Genomic DNA, 21,783 nt, shown 5'->3' on the forward strand with positions numbered 1-21,783 from the left:
ATTGGCTTTATTTGGCATTTATGAACTAGTTGTTGATGAGAAATAAGACTAATAAAGTCATATAACCCACGTAAATTACACCAAATAAGGGTGGAGCTCCCTTCCTTTAGAATCCTTTGAAGAAAATAGTATCAATTCCCCTCCACTCGTAAATGATTTGTGGAGTGAATTATTTGCGCTGTAGACATGATGAACCTTGTAGTCAAGTATGTGCTTAAGGAGGGACCAGGGTACCCGTTTCCCCTAAATCTCATCATTTTTGTGTTTCCACCTGAATTTCCCAAAATTTTAATTTAAATTATATACTTTGCTCTTTGCCAATTTTGACCTCCACCCGAATAATTTCAGCGCGTGTGTCTGCTTCCAGTGTTACATCTGAGTTCGTTGACGAAAAGAAGAAAATCTTATCGATAGTTGTAATCAAATAGAGAGGAAAAACTCTCCTGGACCTGGAATTTGCTGATAATTTAAGCATCCTAGATGAAAGTGTGAGCAAAATGAATGACCTTTTAGAGGTTTTGCAAGTTCAAGGTGCTAGAATAGGCTTGAAAATAAATGTTAAGAAGATGTCACTTAGGCTAGGAATAAGTGAAGATGAAAAGGTGACGTTGGGTAACAAAAGGATTGATCAAGTGGACAGCTTCAGTGGCCTTGGTAGCATTATTAGTAAAGATGGTGAGAGCAGTGAAGATGTTAAAAGCAGAATAGCCAAGGCTCAGGGTGTTTTTTCACAGTTAAACAAAGTTTGGAAGAATAGGAAGATATTTCTGCAAGCCAATATTAGAATATTGGAAGCTACAGTGATGACAGTGGTCAAATATACGACCGTTCTTTTACTCATCTTTGTGCTAAGATTTTACATCCTTTGACAAAGAACGCTTAAAAGTTAAATCTTAGCACTAAGATCTTAAATCTTACGGCGTTTTTATGCAAATGTCTTTCATTTATATGTTCGGATCAGCGGTCTAAGAACAGTGATGGGAAGATCATCAAAGTTCACTTATCAAAGTTCTGTATGGTAGAAAGATAATATCTTGCACTCTTTTTGCTAACATCAGTAACTTGTTTGATCTTGGAACAGATGGGTTGAAAGAACGGCAATCTTTGCAGAAAGATGTGAGATCTTAGTGCAAAAGAACGGGCCTTATGGCTCTGAAGCATGGGCACTCCGAAAAGCGGATAAAGATTTTCTAGATGTTTTCCAGAGAAATTGCCTGGGGATTGTTTTGGGTACCCGGCTGATTGACCGTATTTCAAACAGGAGGCTGTACAAAAAGTGTGGTTCAGTCCCGCTTTCTAGGGCTATAATGAGAGAAAGGTTGAGATGGCTAGAGCACGTTCGGCGAATGAAGGATGACAGATTGCCGAAGATTGTCCTTTTCGGTCAACCGTCTAGGGCTAAACGGAAAGTAGGTCGTCCGTGGTTGGGAGGATGTCATAACAAATATTTAAAGGAAATGGGAACTTTCTGGGAGGGTGTAAAGAGGGAGGCTTTCAATACATTTGGATGGATGAGGAGCGTGCGTAGCTGTGTTGGCCTCAGGCGGCTTTGTGCTGTGGTGAGTTGTTATCAGTAGTAGTAGTAGTAGATAGTTGTAATAAAGAAGGTTAAAATGAACCGGAATTTTCTCTTTTCATCCTCCCTCCCTCATCATATTGGAAAGATCTTCTGATAAGATCAAGATCTATTTGCACCCATAGTAATCCTCAGTGTGTTTAGTGTGACTAAATTACCGATTAGCTGAAAAAAATAGCGATTTGTCCCTGTAAAATGATAAGGAGGTTAATATAGACATATTTGGTGTTCTTTCGCTTGGAGTTAAGGTACAGCAATAAAGGAAGTCTGCAAAAGAAGTAAGGTTATAATAATGCTATGTAATGAATAGTTTCAGTTTTGTCTTATAATATAGCAAATTGTTATTTAATAATCCTAATATTCACCGACTTTTTTGACGTGTTGACTCCATTACACATCTGAAACTTTGGAAAATCCAAGAAGTCGACAGGATACTTACCAAATATGTGCAACGAGTTTAAACGTATTACGAGGAATCGGGGATCTGAGTTTGAGTATAGGGTGGAGAGACAAATGAACTCTTGTTGAAGAGATGAGACAATCTCTCCATTGTTTTTAGACTATCGTATAAACTGTGTGCCTAGCAACGCCCTGTTTTGTCATCTAGAAGTCCAAATTAAACAATGTCTTTCACTTTTTGACATTGGTTGCAATGATGATGTTAAAGCTTTATCTGAGCTGGCCAGACTTAACATATTCTAGATACCATTGAAAAATGACGGACTTAGTTGGTTTTAAAAGCAATACTGAAAAAACTAAAACCATAATTATTCACCTCGAAGATACACTCCTATATACTACAATATTAAAGCAAGTCCCACTGGAGAAAGATAAGTACTTCACAGGCCTTGGATCTTTGCTTAGTGGTGATAGGTCAGGTTATGTTCAGCAAAGGTGCGAAAAGTGTGGGAGTCCACTTCTTTCTGAGATAAGCTTCAAGGCAAAATCCCAAATTTACTTGATTCTAATCCAGACTATCCTCCTTTTTGGATGCATAAAATGCTCGGCGAAGTATCTTTAAAGAAGTTTAGATGACCGTATGCCAAAAATATTTGGATTATGTCGTTGTGATTGCACTAAAAATGGTATAATACATTGGAAATATTTCATCATGGGAGATGGTTTGCTCCGTATCGAAGAGGCACGTAAGGGCACATTTGAAACGGATTGGTTGTGGAAGTGACACCAAGGAGGGCAGAATTACAGTGATGAAAATCCACCCAAGTCAGGCCTTGAAACTATCAATGGCTTCAGAAAATTAGATCATAGATAGCAAACACATTGGTTAATATACACACAATAATTGGCCACAGACAGCTCAGTATAGTCAATTAAGGTGTCAAAGAGTGAATGCTGGGTAAAGTAGAAGCGCCAATTCCTGTCACAAGCGCATCACGGTACTCTCCTCATTAAAGTCCATAATTTTAAGAAATGGTTTGCGCCAATTCCTTTCACAAGCGCATCACGATACTCTCCTTATTAAAGTCCATAATTGTAAGAAATGGTTATTTTTATATGCACAAAAATTGGCCACTGACAGCTTAGTATAGTCAATTGAGGTGTCAAAGAGTCTGGATGCTGGGTAAAGTGGAATCGCCAATTCCTGTCACAAGCACATCACGGTACTCTCCTCATTAAAGTCCATAATCATAGGTAGCGCAATAGCACTGCCTAAGTAAAGAACGATGTTGGCACAATGTATTTTTTTTTCCATACCCGGGGACATGGTATTGAAGGAGTTGTCATAGAAACATCGAAAAGGGCTCATTCGATTGGATATTGGAGTGGATAGTGCCCTTTTTAATAGTCGAAAGTGATTGGAGGGCAACTAGCCCCCTCCCCTCGCCCATCATTCCCCCAAACACATCCAATCAAAATTTTGAGATAGCAATTTTGTAAAGGCGTTGTCTTAGAAACTTCAAAAAAGGCTCATTTGATTGAAAATTCAAAGGGCTAGTGCCCTTTTTAATAGTCGAAAGTGATTGGAGGGCAACTAACCCCCCCCCCCCACCCATCATTCCCCCAAACAATTCCAATCAAAATTTTGAGATAGTTGATTTCCAGCGTAGTTGATTTCCAGATAGAAAATATGTTTTCGAGGACAACACTCCCCCACAACCCTCGGGGAAAGGGTTTTAAGTAATGCTCTGAGGGCATATAAGAATAATGTTTGCACAATGTATTATTTTTTTTTTTCCAGAGCAGGGTACACCGTATCGAAGAAGTTGTCGTAGAAACTTCGAAAAGGGCTCATTCAATTGGAAATTGGAGTGGCTTGTGTCCTTTTTAATAGTCGAAAGTGATTGGAACTCAACTCCCACCCCTTCCACGCCCACCATTTCCCCAAACACATCCAATCAAAATTTTGAGATAGCCATTTTGTTCAGCGTAGTTGATTTCCAAATGAAAATCATATTTTTGAAGAGGACACTCCCCCACAGCCTTCAGGGCAAGGGTTGTAAATTATGCCCTGGGGGAATATAAGGTTTTTATAGAACGCGTCGTCATAGTAACTTCAAAAAAGGCTCATTCAATTGGAAATTGATGGAAATGGCTAGTGCCCTTTTTAATAGTAGAAAGTAATTGGAAGGCAACTAACACCCCTTCCACGCCCACCATTTCCCCAAAGACATCCAATCAAAATTTTGAGATAGTCATTTCGTTCCACGAAGTTCAAAGTTCTGGAAATTATACCTTTGAGCCTTTATACCAATACCTATACCTTTATAAGTTATGCCCTGGGGACATATAAGTTTTTATTGAATTCTTTGTCGTAGAAACTTCAAAAAAAGCTCATTCAATTGAAAATTCAAAGATCTAGTGCCCTTTTTAATAGTCGAAAATGATTTGAGGGCAACTAATCCCCTTATTACGCCCACCTTTTCCTGAAACACATCCAATCAAAATTTTTAGATAGCCACTTTGTTCAGCGTAGTTGATTTTCAGATATAAATTATTTTTTTTAGGAGGACACTCCCCCGCAGCCCTCAAGGCAAGGATTGCCTTTTGTTCAGCGTAGTTTATTTCTAGATAGAAATTATTTTTTTTTGGAGGGCACACACCCACAGCCCTTAAGGCATGGACTGTAAGTTTCGGCCAGGGGGCATGTAATGTTTTTATAGAACGCGTTGTCGTAGAAAAGGGCTCATTCGATTGGAAATTGAATTGTCTAGTGCCCTTTTTAAGAGTCGAAAGTGATTGGAAGGCAACTAACACTCCGTCCACGCCCACCATTTGCCCAAACACATCCAATCAAAATTTTGAGATACCTATTTTGTTCAACATAGTCGAAAGTTCCAGAAATTAGGTCTTTTAGGATGATAACCCCCTTAGAGCCCTCAGTGCAAGGGTTGTAAGTTATGCCCTGGGGGTATATAAGGTTATTATTGAAATTTTTGTCATAGAAACTTGAAAAAGGGCTCATTCGATTGGAAATTCAAAGGTCTAGTGCCCTTTTTAATAGTCTAAAGTGATTGGATGGCAACTAGCCCCCACCCCACGCCCATCATTCCCCCAAACACATCCAATCAAAATTTTGAGATAGCAATTTTGTAAAGGAGTTGTCTTAGAAACTTCAAAAAAGGCTCATTTGATTGAAAATTCAAAGGGCTAGTGCCCTTTTTAATAGTCGAAAGTGATTGGAGGGCAACTAGCCCCCCCACCCATCATTCTCCCAAACAATTCCAATCAAAATTTTTAGATAGTTGATTTCCAGCGTAGTTGATTTCCAGATAGAAAATATGTTTTCGAGGAGGACACTCCCCCACAACCCTCGGGGAAAGGGTTTTAAGTAATGCCCTGAGGGCACATAAGAACAATGTTGGCACAATGTATTATTTATTATTTTTTTTTCCAGAGCAGGGTGCACCGTATCGAAGAAGTTGTCGTAGAAACTTCGAAAAGGGCTCACTCAATTGGAAACTGGATTGGCTTGTGTCCTTTTTAATAGTCGAAAGTGATTGGAACTCAACTACCACCCCTTCCATGCCCACCATTTCCCAAAACACATCAAATCAAATTTTTGAGATAGCCATTTTGTTCAGCGTAGTTGATTTCCAAATAAAAATCATATTTTTGAGGAGAACACTCCCCCATAGCCTTCAGGGCAAGGGTTGTAAGTTATGCCCTGGGGGCATATAAGGTTTTTATAGAAGGCGTTGTCATAGTAACTTCAAAAAAGGCTCATTCGATTGGAAATTGATGGAAATGGCTAGTGCCCTTTTTAATAGTAGAAAGTAATTGGAAGGCAACTGACACCCCTTCCACGCCCACCATTTCCCCAAACACATCCAATCAAAATTTTGAGATAGTCATTTCGTTCCACGAAGTTCAAAGTTATGGAAATTGTACCTTTGAGCCTTTATACCTATACCTATACTTTTATAAGTTATGCCCTGGGGACATATAAGTTTTAATTGAAATCTTTGTCGTAGAAACTTCAAAAAAAGCTCATTCGACTGGAAATTCAAAGGTCTAGTGCCCTTTTTAAAAGTCGAAAGTGATTTGAGGGAAACTAACCCCCCTCTCACGCCCACCTTTTCCCCAAACACATCCAATCAAAGTTTTTAAGTTGTCATTTTGTTCAGCGTAGTTGATTTCCACATAGAAATTATGTTTTTTAGGAGGACACTCCCCCACAGCCCTCAGGGCAAGGATTGCCTTTTTGTTCAGCGTAGTTTATTTCTAGATAAAAAATTTTTTTTGGAGGACACACCCCCACAGCCCCACAGCATGGACTGTAAGTTTCGGCCTGGGGGCATGTAATGTTTTTATAGAACGCGTTGTCGTAGAAACTTCAAAAAGGGCTCATTCGATTGGAAATTGAATTGTCTAGTGCCCTTTTTAAGAGTCGAAAGTTATTGGAGGGCAACTAACACCCCGTCCACGCCCACCATTTGCCCAAACACATCCAATCAAAATTTTGAGATACCTATTTTGTTCAACATAGTCGAAAGTTCCGGAAATTAGGTCTTTTAGGATGATAACCCCCTTAGAGCCCTCAGTGCAAGCGTTATAAGTTATGCCCTGGGGGCATATAAGTTTTTTATGTAAATCTTTGCCATAGAAACTTGAAAAAGAGCTCCTTCGATTGGAAATTCAAAGGTCTAGTGCCTTTTTTAATAGTCGAAAGTAATTTGAAGGCAACAAACCCCCCTCTCGCGCCCAACTTTTCCCCAAACACATCCAATAAAAATTTTTTAGATAGCCATTTTGTTTCACGCAGTTTAAAGTTCAGTAAATTATACCTTTGAGCAGGACACTCCCCCCACAGTCTTCAGGGCAAGGGTTATAAGTTATGCCCTGGGGGCATATAAATTGTTATTGAAATCTTTGTCGTAGAAACTTGAAAAGGAGCTCTTTCGATTGGAAATTCAACATAATTAGCACTTTCCTGAAAAAAACAAAAACAAATGAATGTGCAATGTCAGTTTAATATACATATACTGATATTTAGTTATCAAAATGTTAATTTTATTTGATTTATTAAATTTATAAAAGTAAAAACATTTATATTTTTTTCAGTAAAGTGCAAATTATGTTCTGGCCTTGGGAAGGCATAGGGGTTTTGAGCCCAACTTATGTTAATTTCTGCTTGTTTTGAGTTCGACTCAGTTATTTATTGTAATTTCTGTTTGTTTTGGGTTTTATTTATTTATCGATGCTGATTTGCGGTAGTTTCACGCTTCGTAGATTATTTTATTTTATTTTTGTTCATTGTTTGTTTAATGGAGTTCTTTACTTTTCTTTGAAAAATTTATTCTGTGGAAAAAGTTTTTTTAGTTAATTTTAATAATTGGTTATTTTTCTCGGTACTTATGTTTTATAGCCACCACACATAAGAAGTGAAGTCAGGTTAATCGTAATGAATAATACCTAGATATGATGAAAATATAATATTTTAGTAACAAAGTTATGGAACCTAAAGCAGAGAATTAAGAAAAGCAGGCCGCTCAGAACGTATTATATTAAATGGTACTTAAATGGTTTCTAACTTTACCAAACCAAAATACCAACTCTATACATAATAAATTTGATTAAAACATTCCTACATTGTAGTTTATCTTTCTCAGGCTAAGCTGATTAGCACCGAATAGTACTGAAATACATAAAGAACCGGTTCTACTTAGACCAAGAACTTGAGAGTGGTGGCTATAATACAAAAGTACCCTTTTCTCGTTTTGGGATTTCGTGAATGGTAAGAATATAGACAAATAGTTTTGACTCTTCGATTTAGTATAAGAACCTGACCGTAGAAATGTGTATAACTTTGTTTAGTATTTTACTCATATATTCTCTGACCATGTCCCCATTAAAATTCCCACCATTATCTCCCATTTAAAATTTATTTTAATATTTTTGGTATTTCTGTTTGGGAGGTTTTTGAAGTATTTTTCTTTTTTACAATCTTCTTCCTCATTTTTTTTTTTTTATTTGATAATCTACTTTTGTCTTTATTAATCAAAAAAACTTTTTGCACAAAATAAGTTTTTTTAAAAAAGGTAACGAACTCCATTAAACCAAAATGAGCAAAATAGAATCAAATAATTTAGCAAGCTTACAACTACCATAAATCAGTATCAATAAATAAATGAAACCCAAAACAAACAGAAATTATAATAAATCAAACTCAAAACGAGCAGAAAAATAATCTGAGTAGGGTTCTAAACCCTACTTAAAAGTAATAATATAATTTGTACTTAACTGAAAAAAAATTCAAATGAATTTACTAAAAAAAAATGTTCATTGGCAGTTTAATATAAATATGCTGATATTTGTTACTTACAATCTTAATTAATTTTAGATTTCTTAAAGTTATAAAAGTGAAAACATCTAAAAGAATTTTTTTCAGTAAAGTACAAATTAAATTCTGGCTTTTAAAAAGCATAGGGTCTAGAACATTACTCAGATTAATTGTTGTACATTTCAAGTTTGACTTATTTTAAATTTTGTTTGTTTTTGGGTTTCATTTATTTATTGATACTAACTTTCAGTATATGTACGCTTGGTAAATTATTTGATTCTATTTTTGTTCATTTTTGGTTTAATGGAGTTATTTACTTTTTTTGAAAAACTTGATTTGTGCAAAAAGTTTTTTTTCATTAATTTCTGTTTGTTTTATATTGACAGGTTTTTTCAGGGAGAAAGACTGAGCCTGAAGTTAAACAACCATCCCTTCCATAAAAACCTTAAATACCCCCATAACTTACAACCCTTGCCCCTAATCTCTGGGGTTAATTTCAAGCCCTTGTTATATGATATTTAGACTATTTTGAATAGAATGGCTATCTCAAAATTTCTATTAAAAGCATTTCGGGACAATACGACGTGTGTTTAGGGGGGAGGGGTAGCTGCCCTCTGATCACTTTCACTCTTAAAATGAGCACTACAGCGCCTGATTATCAATTCAATGAACCCCCTTCGAAGTTCATATGACCCCACTTTCTATAAAAACCTTATATGTCCCCAGGGCATAACTTACAACCCTTAACTTACAACCATCCTCAAAGACATAATATCCAGAACTTTCAACTACGTTGAAAAAAATGGCTATCTCAAAATTTTGATTGTATGCGTTTTGGGGAATGATGAGCCTGAGAGGGGATTTGGTGCCCTCCAATCAGTTTCGAATAGCCTATTAAAAAGGACACTAGCCCTTTAAATTTCCTGTTGAATGAGCTCTTTTTGAAATTTCTACTACAACATTTTCTATAAAAAAAAAACTTATATGCCCCCCGGGTATAACTTACAACCCTTGCCCTGAGGGCTGTGGGTGAGGGGGGGGGGAAGGGCGTCATCCTTAAAGACCTAATTACCCTCAAGACCTCAAAGACCTTACCCTCAGGGGTTTGGGGGGTTTGTTATACTCTTAGACATTATATCCAGAACTTTTAACTAGATTGAAGAAAATTCCTATCTCAAAATTTTAATTGGATGTGTTTGGGGAAATGGTGAGCGTAAGAGGGGGGTTAGTTGCTCTCCAATCACTTTCGACTATTAAAAAGGGCACTAGCCCTTTCAATTTCCAATCGAGTGAGCCCTTTTTGAAGTTTTCGACTACGCCTTCTATAAAAACCTTATATTCCACTAGGGTATAACTTACAACCCTTGCCCTGGGGACTGTAGGGGGATTGTCATCCTCAAAGACATAATTTCCGGACCTTTCAACTACGTTCAACAAAATCTCTGTTTCAAAATTTTGATTAGATATGTTTGGTGAAATGGCGGGTGTGAGAGGGGGTTAGTTACCCTCCAATCACTTTCGACGATTAAAAAGGGCATTAGCCCTTTCAATATCCAATCACATGAGCTTTTTTGAAGTTTCTACGACAACACTTTCTATACAAAACCTTATATGCCTCAGTGTATAACTTACAACCCTTGCCCCGAGGGCTCTGAGGGGGTTAACATCCTCAAAGACCTAATTTCCAGAACTTTTAACTACGTTGAACAAAATGCATATCTCAAAATTTTTATTGCGTGTGTTTGGGGAAATGGTGGGCGAAAGAGGGGGTTAGTTGCACTCCAATTACTTTAAACTATTAGGAAGGGCACTAGCCCTTTCAATTTCCAAAAGAATTAGGCCTTTTTGAAATTTCTACGAAAACGCTTTCTATAAAACCTGATGTACCCCCAGGGTTACACCTACAACCCTTGCTCAAGTGGCTGTGGGGGAGTGTCACCCGTAAAGAAGTAATTTTCGGGTCTCTCAACTCCGTTTAACAAAATATTTATTTCAAAATTTTACTCGGATATGTCTGGGGAAATAGTGGGCGTGAGAGGGGGGTTAGTTGGCCTCCAATCACTTTCGACTATTAATACGGCCACTAGCCCTTTGAATTTCCAATCGAATCAGCCCTTCTTGAAATTTTTACGACAACGCTTTCAATAGACACCTTATATGCCCCCAGGGCCTAACTTACAAACATTGCCCTGAGGGCCGTGGGGGGGGGAGCATCCTCCTCAAAAACATAACTTCCAGATCTTTCAACTACGTTGAACAAAATGTCTATCTCAACTTTTGGACTGCATGTGTTTGGGGAGATGTTGGGCGTAAGAGGGGGTTCGTTGCCCTTCAATCACTTCTGATTATTAAAAAGGCCACTATCCCTTTGAATTTCCAATCGAAGGAGCCCTTTTTGAAGTTCCTACGACAACGCTTTCTATAAAAACCTTATATGCCCCCAGGTTATAACCTACGACCCTTGCCCTGAGGGCTGTGGGGGGAGTGTCCTCCTTAAAAAACTTAGTTTCTATCTGTAAATCAACTACGTTGAACAAAATGTCTATCTCAACATTTTGATTGAATTTGTTTGGGGAAATGGTGGGCGTGGAAGGGAACAAAATGAATATTTCAAAATTTTGATTCGATGTGTTTGGGGAAATTGTGGGCGTGAGAGGGGAGTTACTTGTTTTTCAATCACTTTCGACTATTAAAAAGGGCTCTAGCCCTTTCAATTTACAATGGAATGATCCTTTTTGAAGTTTCTACGACAACTCTTTCTATAAGAGCCTCATATGCACCCAGGACATAACTTGAAAACCTTGCCCTGAGGGTTTTGTAGGGGGGTTGTCATCCTCATAGACCTAATTTCCAAAACTTTCAACTACGTTGAAAAAAATGGCTATCTCAAAGTTTTGATTGTATGGGTTAGGGGAAATGGTGGGCGTGAGAGGGGGATTAGTTGCCCTTCAATTAATTTCGACTATTAAAAAGGACACTAGCCATTTCAATTTCCAATCGAATAAGCCCTTTCTGAAGTTTCTACGACAATGCTTTCTATAAAAACCTTATATGCCCCCGGGGCATAACTTACAACCCTTATCCTGAGGGCTGTGTGTGTTTGTTTTTTTTTTTTGGGGGGGGGGGAGATTTTCATCCTTAAAGACCTAATTTCCAAAACTGTCAACTACGTTGAACAAAATGGCTATCTAAAACTTTGATTGGATGGCTTTGGGGAAAAGGTGGCCGTGAGAGGGGGGTTAGAGGCCCTCCAATTACTTTCGAGTATTAAAGAGGGCACTAGCCCTTTGAATGTCCAATAGAATGCCCCATTTTTCAAAGTTCTACGACAAAGCTTTCAATAAATACCTTATATGCCCACAGGGCATAGCTTATAACCCTTGCCCTGAGGGCTCTGAGGGGGCTATCATCCTCAAAGACCGAATTTCCAGAACTTTCGACTACGTTGAATAAAATGGCCACCTCAAAATTTTGATTGGATTTGTTTGGATAAATGGTGGGCCTGAGAGGGGGGTTAGTTGCCCTCCGATCACTTTCGACTATTAAAAAAGGCACTAGCCATTTCAATTTCCAATCGAATGAGCCCTTTTTGAAGTTTCTACGACAACGTTTTCTATGAAAACTTTATGTGCCCCCAGGGCATAACTTACAACCCTTGCCCTGAGGAATGTGTGTGTGTAGGGGGGGGGTGTCATCTTCAAAGACCTAATTTTCAAAACTATTGACTATTAAAAAGGGCACTAGCCCTTTGAATTTCCAATCGAACGAGCCCTTTGTGAAGTTTCTACGACAATGCTTTCTACAAAAACCTTATATACCCCCAAGGAATAACTCACAACCCTTGCGCTGAGGGCTTTGGGGGGTGTGTCCTCCTCAAAAATATGATTTGTATATGAAAATCAACTACGCTGAACAAATGGCTATCTCAAAATTTCGATTTAAGGTTTTTGGGGAAATGGTGGGCTTGAAAGGGGTGCTAGTTGCTTTCCAATCACTTTTAACTGTTAAATAGGGCACTAGCCATTCCAATTTTCAATCGAATGAGCCCTTTTTCAAAGTTTTTACGACAACTCCTTCGATACGAAGTGCCCTGGTATGGAAAACAAAATAAATAATACATTGTGCCAAGGTCGTTCTTTACTAAGGCAGCGCTATTGCTGCCCATGATAATTAATATCGAGTGCTCTTTTTATTACTTTCTTCATTCTCACTTTTTGTTCCATTTGTTTTGTTTAATTTTAATCTCTCCCTTTCCTTATTTTATATTATTTTTCAGATGCTTTATTTGTCTTCTTCCTCCTCGAGCCATGTCTTGCAAGACCAAATGAGGCCAGGTCGCTGGAAGTCGTCTATAAGTTCAAACGAACAGATATACACATAGGTATGAACAACTGTAGGTCTAGATAAACAAAGAAATAATAAAATGGTAAAACGATGACGCGAGTAACTTTAAAGCAGACAATTTGTCACTAAAAAAAGACCACCATGTATCAAGTTATGCCCAGTAAAGAGAGTCCACAAATCCCCCTAATAAGCATAAAACTACCCAAATTTAACCAATGGCTCTGTCACTGGCACACAAATTTATTGTGCCTACAATCCTGTACATTCGATGCCAGTCCATCTCCTCCATTCAGATCTGGTGGGCTAAGATCATCCTTAAAATGACGCTTTGGATATCTGAGCTCACGAAAAAGTGTTGAAAGGGTTGTAAATAATCGATGTTCACTCACTCTCAGCCTACAGAGATCTTACTCCATTCATAATGTCTTTTTAATGTGTATATATAAATAAATATGTATTTAATAAATAATTTTTAATGAATGCATACTTTTAATTGTCAACTTCTATGTTTCTAATATTTATTTTCTGAAATAATTTTTTCTTGGGATTTTTCTTCGATTCATTTTCGAATGTTGTGTTCACGCATTTGCACCCATTTGGGAATTAGAACGGATAGAAGGCTGAAAAGCAGTTGTTTCATGTATCCTTGATTATTTGGGTCTTTTGGTCAGATAGATCATGCATTTGATATATTTTATATTTGAAACTGCTTCATATCTGTTAAAATTATAGGTTTTGAAATATTTATGATTTAATAGTAAGGAACAAGAGCATGGAAGCTTATCATAGGCAGTGGTTTTCTCATAGAAAAAATTAAATACATGAAACCACATACTGTATAATATATTTTAGTTTTGCTTATTTGTCTCTTCTGTCAATTTATAACTTAAGCTATTAGACGTTTTCCCGCTCAACTGTGCAATTTCAGTTTTCTTGGGGGTTGGGGAGGGGGTTCAAGAGCTCAGGGAATTTACCAATAAGTTGGAATAAATATAGTACACTAGCCATTTTAAGACACAATGACATTTTTACAGATGTGTGATGAGCAGGGTTGCCACCCGTCGAGGAAAACAATGACTAGATTTTATCGATTTGTTGGTGAAATTAGTTATTTTCTTCAATAATCTAGTGATTTATGTACTGATTTAGTGATTTTTTGTTTGGGCAATATAAAAAAATTCCTACAAATAGTGATAAATTCCTAGGGGTAGCAACCCAGGTGACGAGGCCTAAATACTATGATATATTTGGAAAAAACTCTCCTTCTACATATCTCATCAGTTTTGAACCTTGAGGGACAAGCGCTTCCTAACCCCTCGCTAAATAGGGTTAATGGTTCTAGCTTCTTAGTTCAATTTTGTGCAGTGCTTTGTTCCTATCATCTTTTCTATTACTTGGCTCAATATAGCTGTGGTATAGTTGAGGGAGGGTTTGAGGATCCAGGTCTCTCATCCCTATTACATGTGAAATGGGGTGACCCCCTCCGAATGAATTGTACCTCTCCCGAAAGTAATTGTAAAGCTTTTAAAGCAGTATCTAACTGATAATAGTTAGTATTTGCTATTGTTTAATATTTAAATCTTTATATGGATTTACTTCTATATTATAGGGGTATTAACAGAAGGGACGGTATGTTAAATTCATTGATATTAAATGATGGATTCGAGGTGGAAACTGGGAAACAGGGGGTGCCATGATGTATTTAGAATAAGCTATGACTATAGGCCAAATCAGGAGCCAAAGAAGGCCAAAGGCAAAATAGGCCAAAGAAGTCCTATAAATTATGGTAAGGATTTTTCTTCTTCTTCTATTAAGCTTTTATTGAACCTAGAATGAACTCCTTACTGCCCGCCCAATCGAGAGGGAAATAATATATTTTTTTTTTACAGTTAGCAGTTTATGAGATGTTGCGTATTTGACGGTGTGAATTCTTGTGGAGAAGCTCGTCATTAAAATCTGTTCTGACATTTTTGCTGGCCAGGGATAAAAAGTGATCAATCAGAAATTAGAGAATGCAAAAAAAAAATCAAAAAAATCAGGGAAACATTTTGGATAACTTGGCCATAGAACCAATAACCCAGCGAATAAGCAGACTAATAGTAATGCATTATTTATTTCATGTTCCACATTTCAATTAACTATATTCCTGTTCGGTAATAACATTTGGTTTAATCCCTATGTGCTTCGCCTTTTTCTCGTCAACATCTCTGGCTACACAATTTTCAGTCTTAAGCGTATTGCACACTATGGTTCGTAATGAAATATAAATCATTAGTGCATGAGATACGCTTTATAATTTAAAAGTGACCTTTCTTTAATGAGATGTAAATTTTCTTGTGATTATTTGTCACAACATGTAGAAGTTTCATTGAAAATTTTTTGCAAGTATGAATGACGCTGGGGAAGTAAAGGAGGCCCTAGACGGACAATCATTTTGATCAAAAGTTTCCGTCAATCCATTGACGTATGCTTCAATCGTGCCTTCAATCAGCCCTTCAATCTCGACCAAAGCTAATCGAACACACTGCTTTTGATTAATATGATTGAGTCATTCAAACTCTATCAATCACCGTCAACGCTTGACTCAAGCGTCAAACAGGTTTCTAGACGGTTAATAATGCTTGGGTCAATCGATTGACGAAAACTTCTGATCAAGATGATTGACCGTCTAGGGCCTGCTTAAGAAGTTGAAAATTTCGGAGACCTTTTTGTTGGGTGGGAGGGGAGGGGGAATTTCAATTTTCTTATGTTTATTTATGCTTGCTAGCGGATACCCATGGGAGGCCATAAATGTTAAGATTTTGGCTCAAGTGGCACCATGGAACCTGGATAATTATTACCTGAATGATCATAGCGGACAATATGGGATAGACATAGCAATACAAGAGTAGATAAAGAACCACCAAAGTTATAACAAGAATACTACTACTGTTAACAACTTATTCAGCCTATTGTTGCATAAGTTCTTAATATTCAAGGAATATTTTGGCGGATTTTAAACTAAATAAAAAAAAAACTATGAGCATGTTGATTTCAAAAAGATGACAAAGCAATATCTCAAGAACGGCTTACATTATTAAGTTGGACCTATAAGGGTAAGTTGTGACCGATTTTAAACTAGCCAGAAAGTTCTATGTGTATACTGTTAAATAAGAATTTATTCAACAAAACAGCTTTTCTTCGGAAATATTGACTAAATAATCAAATCTTGTCCAAAATTTCACTTACAATCCTATATTTGAATTCTCAAGCAGAAAAGTGGAAAAGTGGGAAGCTACCAACCAATTTACGATACTGGTACTCACACTTTAGCAGCAATAAATGACTTTCAATTTCTCTTCTAATGAATATCTAGATTTATCCAGGAGGAATATGGATGTAAATTATCCGGGGGAAATTTTTTGCGGGGGTATTTTCAGGGGGGCAATACGCACGGGGGAACACACCGGCTCTTCCAAGGGACATAGCCCTAAGTCTTCCAAGTGACCTCTTGAGTCCCATATGAAGCTTCTGATGATGGTGAGAAAACGAGAGGATTAAACGAATATAATCATCAAGCTGTGCAGATATCGTATTTGGGCTATACGACATGGGCTATATATATTCACATTAGGGATGGGGATAAAGTATAGCGGGTCTGCATACAAAATGTGTTCAATTACAATTATTCTTCATACTATGAAGTAAGAATTGTTTTCAACTTCACGCTGTCCAAATACTCTACACTCCCCCCCCTTTATGTGCAAATCTATAGCCCAAATTATATAAGTCCAATGTATTCTGTCACCCCCCCTTCCACTTGTTTTCCACTGAACGTAAGCTAATTGTCTCTTAATACAGACAGATGAAACTGGTTTGTTCTCGAGTTTTACACAGCTTAATTCTTGAGTGTGGTGGGTAGCCAGAATCATGCGATGACTTAAGGCCTATCTCGCTGACTCCCTGCATGGCCAAGGTAACAGAGACCTTCGTTCCAAGACTGCTGATGAGTGATATAGAATCAAATATAGACCCTTTCCAGTACGGGTGCATCAGTGGCTCCAACACGTCAGTGTACTTAGTGCGTCTGTACGACGACAATCTATCGTGGCTCGAGAAAGGGAAAAGCTTCGTAGACTTGGCCCTCGCTGATTAGAGAAAAGCCTTCGATCTCATCAAACACCTTATCGCTCTCAATAACCTAAGTGAAATGGGCGCCAAAAGTGACTTGCTGCGTCTAGTCGCTGATTTTCCTTCCCAGCGGGAGCAGTGCGTTTTCGCTCTTAGCGAAGACGATTCATTTTCTGCTTGTCTCCCAATCACTTGCGGTGCCCCTCAAGGCACTAAACTAGCCGGAATTATTTTTCTCGCTAAGATTAACTTCATCCTTCGTACTTTCAAGGACAGATATAAATTCGTTGATGATCTGTCATTCTTACTCAAATACCTACTAGAAGGCCAATCAGCGACCCCCCTTTTTGATCCTAGTCTACCCACGGTTTTTCAGAATGAATGTGAGCGAGCTAGCCTTACCCTCAATAAAAAGAAGTGCAAGGTGTTGCGTCTAAACCCTGTTAAATAGGACTTTTAGGAGCCCCCTAACTTGTTTAAAACAGTTGGCAGTGAGAAAATTCTGGGGTTTATTTTCTCCGTTGACTGCAAGTTCAACAACCACGTAAGTGACCTTGTGCGAAAAGGGTATGCAGCGCTGCAGTCACTGATTACCATGAAGTGGTTCGTGTTCAGTGTGATTTCCATGAAACTTGCCTTCAAGACTTATACCCTACCCATCATTGAATATGTGTGCCCTGTGTGGGGCCCTAGTGTACAGTTGAGTGCTGGGATGTGTCAAGATATCGAAGCCAGCCAAATTCGGGCTTGTAAGATTATGCTGGATCAGGCCTTCACTAATTATGACAATGCGCTTAAGGTTCTTGGCTTCAAGTCGCTTTTTAACCGCCGTCAGAGACTTATTTGCCAGTTCGGCCATCCTGCTCCGTAGCAGCAAACACAGGATTCTGCCTCTACTAGCCACCATTACATCCTGTACCTGGACATAATACAAGCTCAACCCAGTGACATGCCGTACGACTCGCTACCAGCATTCCTTTGTCCCCTTTTTTTACAGACATGGTCAACAAATCTTAAGAAGAGTAATGTCGTTTTATTCATTTTTCATTGTCGTATTTGTTATTTAACTTTGTCGTATTTGTAAAAACCCTCGGTATTAGTGCTTTTAGCGCTAAAAAGAGTAAGTTTAATAAAATATGTCTATATCTATGTCTATGTACCAGTTTTTTTGTTACTTATTTGGTATGATAACCAGTAATTTAATATTATTTTTGTTATATTTCAGCTGTTAATTCTGAAACTCAAGCTGGAAAAGTTCTGCTGCCTGTATCTAATTATTATCTTCGAGTTAACAAAACGACGCAGACCCAAGAAAAGTTTCCTGGGGTCTTTTTCATCCGCTCTTCTGATCGTTATATGAACAGGTCTGAAATTTCATCTGGATCTGTTGTCCCTTCGCCATTTAATTTGACATCAGAGGGCTTACTCCTGACTGCAGGTTTGATGGCTGAGTACAACCATGATAAATTTGAGCTGGTGGTTGTTGGACTGCCTGGCAGCGGCTCCACAGATGAAGCCATTATTAAAATAACTGTAAGTATTTTTTAAAGCTTCGGATAAAGAAAATAACGGGGATAAGAGTAAAAAAAACAAAAAAAAAACAACGCTATCTGTCGTTACTCAGTAAAATCATATAGCTAAATACAAAACCCGAATAAACATATTAATTTTATTTAAATCACATTAAACTAAGATAAAAGGATTACTTTTGGCAAAGGGCACACAAGAATGTCGGTGATTTTTTTTTTAACCAGCCTGCAGTTTGCATAGTACCCTAAATCTACAAATTTTATAGTCAATAAATTAAACAAAATATGACATGTGCAATTAGGAAGTTCTGGGTTAAATCCAAATAATCTTACGCTTTAATTGAAACAAAGCTTTTAAAATTCCAAGTAAATTTTTTTATGAGTTAATATATTTCTAGTTTGATAAAAACATGTTAAAGAAAAGCTATTAAACCAAAGAGCATTAAACCAATATACTTGATTAAACTCATGTTGCAGTGATAAAGTTTCCTCATTGAGTTTCCCTTTATGGGATTTCTTTTGGGTCAAAATTGGACAAAAGGGAGCCAAGGCTGCATAAAGTGTTACCGAGATTCCTTCTGCGATCACTCATATTTTTTTGGATTTTGAATTCTAGGTATATAAATTCGGGAATGACAGCTTTAAAGTTTTCATAGAAAATGGGTCATACCGAAATGTCACCAAGGCCGGAAAATTTTGTACCTGAAATTGCGTAAATTTGACCTGATATTCATGCTGCCAAGTGTGATAGGGTGGATGGGATGGTGTTCCCCCCACTAGAATTGTTTTTGTCTTCTCCTTATATTTCGGAAAATACCTGTTTTTGGTATTTTCATTGGAAAAACCCTTATTTTGATATTTCGTTGAAAAACATCGAAAAAACATTGGCCAGGAGTTGTCTCCTGGCCAATTTTTGGCAAATTTGAGAACATAACGTATTTTTGGCAAATTTGTCTCCTGGCAAATTTGATAAACATAACCGAGAATGCACAAAATGGAGGTAAGGTTGCTAAAAAAAAAGTAGTCAAGAACTCCAGCAAAAAAAAGAATCCAAAAAATTGTGCTTAGGATTACGAATATAGATTAGAGAAAACTGCTGGGTCATCTACATAGAGGGAGGAAAACAGGGAATTTCATGTTAAAACACGCTAAAATGCATGAGGATACAAACACTTGGGTCCAAGCAAGGGCGGATTCAGGATTTTTTTTTTTTGGGGGGGGGGGCAAAATAGGTTGACCCAATAAACTTGCGTTAGGAGCAAGTTTAATTAACGCAAAACTTGGGTTTGTTAAGTAAATTACACTACTTTAGACTACGTTAGAGGGGCGCGCGCGCCCCCTCGCCTCCCCTGGATCCGCCACTGGGTCCAAGGGCATAGATTTTTACCAATTTTCGAAGGGGGAGGGCGAGGGTTGAGACACGGGACTCCTCCCTCCCCTTCTGGATACGGACTTGCTTAGATCTAAAAATACACTTCTTATTTTAATTTAAGTGTTGTTAGACCTAATTTTGGCTATAAATCAGTTCCTGTAAAAACATTCGTTGAGCTAAACAATTTCCAAGATTTGGTCTACTATTGCACAGGGTCGTCAATGAAGGTGGGGTTTCCCATCTAGATCCCCCCTTAGATTTTTGAAAAATATCCGGGGGTTATTTCAATTTAAACTTTGAAATACCCCCCTTTTATTTTTGAAACATATCCGGGGGTATTTAAATTTAAAAATTGAAATACCCCCTCCCCCCCCCATTGTATATTGAAATACACCTGACCTTTACCTTTTGTTTTTATTGAAGAATCGAAAAACACATTTTCCCCACTACATTCTTAGAAATAAATTTTTCCCTCCCCCTACATTTTCGCGAATCGAAGGGGGCTAGTGCGTAACTTTTTGCTATTGTTTTTTTTTTCCATTGGCTTCTAAACTAGCAATATTATAAGCAAAGTAACTGATGCGAACTGATCTTCCCAGAAATTTCGGCGACATTTTAATATTGTCAATATTATTGTAAAATATTATAGTGTCTAATCGTTGCAACAGGCTACAGCCATATATTGTCAATGTTTTAATCTATATTTGTCTTTGTGGGCCAATATCTAAAACCCACTTTTGGGATGACATTGACAAGTATGGAAGTCATCCAATCTATCTGAAAGGCCCGACCAGTATAGGTGCCCTTGAGGCGCCTATACTGGTCCCATTGCACAAGACTGGCATCTACTGCATTTAAAAAGAAATTATTTAGATTTTACAATAAATTAGTAATTGCTTACATTTGAAGTTCAAACTGTAACTGTTACTTGCAGGACCGAATTCAAATCTTTGGTGCCCCTAGGCTCAAGTAATTTTTTTTTCTTGAAGACATAGAGATTTACAGGGAAATATCCCAAAATTCGGGGATAGTGGAAGCCCTGAACAGAAGGCAACTGATGAGTAATGAGCCAAAAGTAATGCAAGAGAGAGGTGATACCGAGCTCTCAGCTGCTATTCTTGTGAGATATCTGACAGTTTATAAGTGGTTACGGAATTCATGTGTTGTTCTAAAATCACTTTTCCCTGAATAGGCAGCGCAGCAGCAAAGTGCACCTGGCACTTTGACAAATCTCATCAGTCCAATTTTTTTTAAGAAAAAAAATTGCTCAGTGTTTTTTTTTTGCACCCCTCGGCATTGTGTGCTCTGTGTGCACACACATAATATATGTATATAAATATATATAATATATATATATATATATATATATATATATATATATATATATATATATATATATATATATATATATATATATATATATATATATATATATATATATATATATATATATATATATATATATATATATATATATATATATATATATATATATATATATATATATATATATATATATATATATATAACCTTATAAAAGTACTATTTGATAATTTGCGAAAGTATTAAACAAAAGAATGTAAAATTTTCTTACAGCATGACTAAGAATATTGCTTATCATTCACAGACACAGTTTATATAATTATCCAGTAAGTTTACCGCAAATGATTTCTGGCTCTTCATTCTCGGTGCGAACAAAAAGCTCCTCCCATTTATTTCTGCACTTATTGTCCACTTATTGGTTGAGCCGGCCAAGTGGTTTTGTCAGTACTTGTTCCGTAGGTGATTATTCTTTGTCTACCCGTGAAAAGATCTAATGCCGCTTATGTTTATATCTGCAAAAACGTTCTCTGGAGTACTCGCACCTAGGTCAGGGTTTTTATAATGGGTGAGATAGGGGAAGATCATACTGGATAATTATATAAACTGTGTTCACAGATGTTCGTTTAAAAATCTATTCTCTCAAATTGAGTTCTTGAGTGATTAATTGATTTTACAGGTATTTTTACACTGAATGTATAATTTATGGGATTTAATTGAAAGTAACCTGTTTTAAATGAAAGCTGGATTTGATTTATTACCTCATAAAGGTATTATTTGATAATTGCCA

The 21,783-nt window shown here is 37.2% G+C and overlaps 2 protein-coding genes across 2 annotated transcripts in view; both read left to right on the top strand.

The window, feature by feature from the left end:
- LOC148940866 (uncharacterized) overlaps positions 1-20,531 on the top strand; it is a 26,971-nt gene extending 6,440 nt beyond the window's left edge. The window contains exons 2-4 of the mRNA XM_089105093.1: positions 12,595-12,699; positions 17,998-18,309; positions 20,323-20,531. Coding sequence (XP_088961219.1) covers positions 12,595-12,699; positions 17,998-18,309; positions 20,323-20,531 — 626 coding nt within the window. The remainder of the gene's footprint in view (positions 1-12,594; positions 12,700-17,997; positions 18,310-20,322) is intronic.
- Positions 1-21,783, top strand: part of LOC148940863 (uncharacterized) — a 226,281-nt gene that overhangs the window by 121,126 nt on the left and 83,372 nt on the right. The gene's annotated exons all lie outside the window — the stretch shown is intronic.

Source organism: Artemia sp. Qi Xiang Cuo, chromosome 19 (genome assembly GCF_049724085.1).
Source record: "Artemia sp. Qi Xiang Cuo chromosome 19, ASM4972408v1, whole genome shotgun sequence".
In the NCBI taxonomy this organism is placed as follows: domain Eukaryota; kingdom Metazoa; phylum Arthropoda; class Branchiopoda; order Anostraca; family Artemiidae; genus Artemia; species Artemia sp. Qi Xiang Cuo.